At 46.9% G+C, this 6000-nt stretch overlaps 1 protein-coding gene across 1 annotated transcript in view; it reads left to right on the top strand.

The window, feature by feature from the left end:
- The window catches only part of EHMT1 (euchromatic histone-lysine N-methyltransferase 1), a 62821-nt gene that overhangs the window by 35141 nt on the left and 21680 nt on the right, over nucleotides 1-6000 (top strand). The window contains exons 11-14 of the mRNA XM_009887952.1: nucleotides 1975-2201; nucleotides 2900-3064; nucleotides 3582-3664; nucleotides 4968-5074. Coding sequence (XP_009886254.1) covers nucleotides 1975-2201; nucleotides 2900-3064; nucleotides 3582-3664; nucleotides 4968-5074 — 582 coding nt within the window. The remainder of the gene's footprint in view (nucleotides 1-1974; nucleotides 2202-2899; nucleotides 3065-3581; nucleotides 3665-4967; nucleotides 5075-6000) is intronic.

The raw sequence follows: 6000 nt of genomic DNA, 5'->3' as shown, positions 1-6000 counted from the left end.
TCCAGTTACGATTTTTTTTTTTTTTTTCCCTCGCAAGGAACAAACAACTCGGGGTCCACCTGCATGTTAGTTAGTAAATGATGCATTTCTTCCTGTGAGAGCAGCTTTCACAGCTTCCTGCTGCACTGCTAATGCTATCTGGCACACATCTGAATTACTGTGAAAAAGCCAGGGCTCATCGAGGCAGTGTGCAAAAATCTTCCTCCGCACAAGCACAGAGAGTGTTTTGGTCTCCAGTAATTTCATTTCCTTTAATTTCTCCTGTTCCAGCTGGGCCGATGCACAAACAGTGTGGTTAAGTATGAACTGATGCGCCCGTCTAACAAAGTCCAGCTTTTGGTGCTGTGTGAGGACCATAGAGGGAGGATGGTGAAACACCAGTGTTGCCCTGGCTGTGGATACTTTTGCACTGCAGTAAGTCCCTGCTCTCAATCTAGGGAAGGGGGTACCTGTCGCAGTAGCTGGAAGAGCTGAAGGTGGAGATAGTACCTACAGGGGTTTACTGACTTCCCGGCATCAGCTCCACCTCGTTCCACAGCACGTCAGGTGGTGTTTTCAACAGAAATGTGCACGAGGGTAGCTGCAATCGTCACCTTTATCTTCCTGGAGACCCCAAGGGGTGATACTGAAGGGTTTTTAATGGGATTTCACACAGTGGAAGTCTTGTCTTAGGAATTTCTTTGGAACAAGGGTGTTTTTTCTTTTTCTGTACAGATCAATCACATTAAAAAAATTGCACTAGCTTGGTTTGTAAATGTACACGAGAGTGGTTCTGTCCCCCGACCTGGTCGTGAGGGCTTAGATGAGCAACCTGAGTGATGGCACTGGAACAAGGCAGTGTTTGAGGTCTCCTGCTCCTTCTTCCACCTCTGCCACCGAGGCTTTTACTAGCGTTGGTCCAGTCCTTTAAGTCATCAGCTTCCTAGTTTTCCTGTTGGTAAAGCTGAAAAACACCAGTTGAGGGCCTCGCAGGGTGATGGGGGGACTTAATTGTCTGATGCTAGTGTTCTTCAGGGTGACTAAATGAAGGATGCTACAGTAGTCTTAAGCATTATTGTAACTGTAATAAACGGAGCCATCCTGGGGTTTCATGCTGAGTCAAAGATCATTTAAAAGATAAAATCCTCACAACCCTTAAACACATTTTGCAAAGCTGAGATAGAGTTAATTAGGTTGCTTGGGAGGACCAGGAATTCAGGAGAAGAATGGGTTTTAACTAGCCTGTCCTTACATGCTCGTACATCTCTGAGGGACGTGTAGTTCATACAGATGAACCCGGAGCGTGTTTGTGCTATCAGTCACTAATAACACAGAGCACAGTAGGGCGTCAGGTAGCACTAATATCACAGGGCCGTGAATTCTGGGGTACATCCACTTCAGTTTGGAGGACTTTGCTGGAAAAGGAAAATAATTGTAAGAGAAGTTGCCCAAGTCTGTTGAATGTGCAGTCAGCCACATTATTGGGGTTAAACAGCATACGGGGCTGGTCCAAGCGGAGAATTCTCATGCTTTAGGTTACATTGGGGTTAACAGCTGATTTAGTTATATTCATGTAGGTCCTTGAATGGTTCGTGCGCAGCTTTGTCAGGTAGTTTTAATGCTGGCTCAGCACACAGGTCTGAAGTCTTCTTTTCCAGTTTTGGGGGCGTCCTTGCAGTACACTGGCACTTCTAGAAACATAAGCAAGAACTTCAAGCATTAGAGGAAAGAACTGGAAATTGGGACTTCTTGGTTCTGTTTCCCAAGCACAATTAAAAAACTTGCTTTGCAGTCCCTAACCAAGTGAGTTTTTCCCCCCATTACCTTGGTTTTGTTCTCTTCTAAAGAAGTGGCAGTGCTTGCTTACTGTACTGGAAGCGCCAGGGACAAGAGTGGTGATGAATGAAGTATTTAAGAGATCTGCGGACGAAGCATGTAGAAGGGGTGAGGCATGTAGTGACCAAGGTGTGAATTTCTTCTCTGTGGTTTTTTTAGGGCACTTTCATGGAGTGTCAGCCGGAGAGCAGCATCTCCCACCGTTTCCACAAGAATTGTGCCTCCCAGGTCAACGACATGAGCTACTGCCCACACTGCGGGGAAGAGGCCTCCAAGGCAAAGGAGGTGACAATAGCAAAAGCAGACACAACCTCGACGGTGTCGCTGACCTACGAGCAGCAGAAACCAGCGGCTGTGGAGGGAAGGGCTGACACCACAACGGGGAGGTGAGCTTGGGAGCACGTGGTCATCTCAAACCTCATACCAGAGTGTGCTTTGCGTTGGAATGCTTGTGCTCCTCCTGATGGGAGCGAGATGTTTTCTGGTCCTGCTCTGGCAAGCCAAACTCAGCTGCAAGCGTGTTTTGTGTTGCTCGCTGTGTCAGAGAAGAGCGTGGCAACCACAGGGTGAGCTGGGGCAGAGGCTATGAAGATAAGGAGGGGTCGAGGAGTTAAAACCGTCTTCTAATTGTTAGGAATGGAATAATAGTGGAACGAGTTGATATTGCCAGGTCTTCCAAGGGACAGGGAAATTCATGTGGTGCCTAGCTGTAGCGCCAATGGGCACAGGTATGAAGAGAGGATGAAAATGCAGAGGAGAACAGAAATCAAGCCATCCCTGCGTTGAACAGTGCTCCAACTTTCCATCTGATCTGATCTTGTTCTGGTGGCTTTTATGACTTGCGCCATGTTCCTGGGTTTCCTGTAGCACTAAGTACATCAAAATGTGATCATAGGGCAGTGCAAGTCCTTTTTTGGGGCGAGTTCTTACTGAAAAGGCTGTAAAATATATTGGTTTCTGTTTTGATTTCACTTACGCTTATGTGCGTTTAAAATCCATTTCTCTTCCTTCTTTGGCATAAGATACACAGTGTTGTGTATTTTTAATGGTTGTGCTTTGGCTGTCTCTCATTTTTTCTCTTCAGTGGCACTGGGACGCGGTTGTCAGAGGAAGACAAGCCAGAAAGTTCGGCTGCTGAGGGGTTTGACATGGCTGGGTCTTCAGTTTTTCCAAAGCCTACTACTAGCCTGACCCAGGGACCAGTTAAAGAAACTCTGGAAAGTGCCCTGATTGCCCTGGACTCTGAAAAGTAAGAAAAAGACCGCTGGGTCTCTCCAGTTCCCAGGAAAGTTGCTTAACCTAGAGAAAACTGAGATTTAGCTTCTCTGGATTTTGGCCCCGCTCAGACCTTTTTTTGTTCATTTGAGTTTCAGTCATTTGTCACCCCCAACAGATTACTGATTCAAGAGAACAGTTATCGCTCTAAATGTCTTACTGATTTATCTGGAGGATTTAGTTTTTCACTGGCCCTCCAACCGCAGCTGTAACTACTAGGAGTTCCTGTTTACAGAAGTAAGACCCGGAGTTTGTTGATGAGCAGCACTGAATAGACGGGGCCCTCGTTAGAATAAGGCTGGCTGTGGTTGGAGCTGGAAGTCTGAAGATCTCCTTCTGGAGGGTTGTTGTTCTTGTGTGTTGCTGGTACTGTGGAGCTGTACCATAGGAACAGACTTTGTCATGCACATGGGGTAGCAGTGGGGTGGGGTGAAATGCTGGGAATGTTCTTCCGTGAGTTTTAATTATGTCTCTTTTCCCCACTCCTGCAGACCGAAGAAGTTACGGTTCCATCCGAAGCAGTTGTACTTCTCTGCGAGGCAAGGAGAGCTGCAAAAAGTCCTGCTTATGTTGGGTAGGTGGCTCCTTCCCAGGACATTGCGTGTCTGGCAGTACTCCCAGCTCCTGCCAGGCAGCTGCCAGAGTCCAGTTCCCAGCATGGCAGCACGTCATATTCCCCACTGCCCCTTGTGAGCGGTGTTGGAGGAGAAAGCCACTTTTGCAATTGATGTGTCATTGGAAATGGCTTCATCTTTCTGTGAAATGTGGACCTGCTCCCAACTTGTTTCTGCATTTGGACACGGTTTTATCCAGAGAAGCTGTTTCTGTCCCCAGATGACTTACATGTGATTTCTCCAGTCCGACAGAGCTTTTCCTCCCCATGCGGTGGGGTAGTTGGGTATTTGCATCCAGTCGAGAGGTAAAAAGATGGGAGTCAGCTTAAGCCGAGACCCATCAGCAAGAGAGCAGAAAGGAGGAGCCCTTCAATACACAGGGTTTGTTTTGGGGGTACAGAGTTGTCTGACTTTGAGCTGCTGAGATTGTTTTTACCAACAAATATTCCAGAGGAATCTCCCCGTTTGAAGGACACAATGTTTCCTTGGGATCATTTCCTTTCCACTCCAGTACCTTGCAGCACATTTTTTGACGCTTGCTGTTCTTTTCATTTATCAGATTCTTCTTTTTTCTTCTAGCAAGTGTTAGCTTCATTGTTCGTGTCTTCAATAGCACAAAAATGTTATTCATTGATATTTAACTATGGCCTCGTCATATGCAACATGTTATCATGCCCAGACATCTTTGTCTGGCTGTTATCATCATCTGTCAGTCTTTGCACAGCTATGAGAATCTCTGGCCAGATCCCGAGCTCGTGTTAGTTGGAGATGCTCCATCCATTTTGTAGCCCCGTGTTTGCACTGATGCAACGAGGATCACTATTACTAATTGCAGTTAATAGTGGTGAGGCAGAAAGGCCAGGTAGTAACGATTCTTCGTTGTTACCAACTTCTGTGTTGCTTTAAACAAAGCAGCAATTTTTTTTCCTTTTTATCCTGGTATAGTGTTGGTCAGTTTTGTTGCACCGAGAGGTGGGGAATTGGGAATCTGAGGGAGATGGCCTGCGTAGAAATTGTAATGCCTTAAAGGTATTAAACTCCATGTTGTTTCTAAAGCTCTTGATTTGAGGGCTGTTGGATATCGAATGTCCGTGGGAATACCCTGAGAGCTTTCTGGCTTGAATGTGTAGTGAGTCGTGAGAAGGGCTGAGGATGGACTGGGAGTTCGCCCCTTAAAAGCCTTTAGCTGAGACCTGGTTCTCCTGTTACGCTTTTCTCTAATCTCTGAATCGTGGTTGAAAGTGCCTCTGCTGTGTTTTTCAGTGGATGGAATTGACCCTAATTTTAAAATGGAGCATCAGAGTAAGAGAACCCCTCTCCATGCTGCCGCCGAGTCTGGCCACGTGGACATCTGCCATATGCTGATTCAGGTCTGTCTCTGCTTATGTTCTTCTGTACAAGCAATTTTCTGTGGTTTTTGGTCTCCTGCCCCACATGGCTAAAACACACTTGGAAATCAGCACTGAAACGTGCCTCCTGTAAAAACCTCCTTATTCTCAGAGTTTGCTGTGGGAGGAGTGGTGGAGAGTAGCGTGAGGTCTTAGAGGACATGACTGAAGCTGTCGTTCTCGGCTGTTCTCCAAGCAAGCTTCGCTGCCCAGGCAACGAGCACGTGAAGTTTTGATGTAGGGCACTGTGGAGCATGTAGGCAACCTATATATGCCTGAGCACACCCAGCAGAGCGGTGCGCTGCCAGATGTGCCAGATGTGCCAGCATCTGACCGCTGGCACGCTGCTGGTGACCTGCCAGCTGCTGCCAAGTTGTTCTTTGTAACAAAGGCAGGTAGGCTCTGGAGCCCGCAAACTCACAGACTCTGTCTTCCCTTCTGTCAAAAATGATGCCAAGAAAAAAGGAGGATTAAAAAAGTTGCAGTTTTTCATTGTTTTGTGCTGGCGTACATCGTCTGAAGTGAGTGGAAGTATGTTTTATTTACCCTGTGTGACTGAGAAACCTTAAAGGGCTTTCGGGAAAGCGGCAATGCTGTGTCTTCACACATGAGCCTGCTGGGATGTCGCGTTTCAGCATCTGGAGTCGGAGGCTTTCAAAGTGCTGTTTGAAGGTGCAGCTGTGTGCCTGCCCTGCTGCTCTCGCAGTCTCAAGTTCCTGCACGTGAAGGCAATGGAATGGCTCATATGAGTAAAAGGAGCAAAATTTGGGAGGTATTACAAACAATTTGAACTGAGTATCAGTAGGCTTGGTTTGTTTCCAAAATCCTTCATCTTCTTGTCTCTTCCCTGATGTCTGGCTACTGCAGTAGCGCAGTATTTGGCTGGGAACGTCCCCAGCTTGTTAAAC

This window comes from Charadrius vociferus, unplaced genomic scaffold (assembly GCF_000708025.1).
Source record: "Charadrius vociferus isolate BGI_N301 unplaced genomic scaffold, ASM70802v2 scaffold1040, whole genome shotgun sequence".
Taxonomy (NCBI): domain Eukaryota; kingdom Metazoa; phylum Chordata; class Aves; order Charadriiformes; family Charadriidae; genus Charadrius; species Charadrius vociferus.
Note: the sequence above shows the minus strand (reverse complement) of the source record. Positions and strands in the feature narration are given on the sequence as shown.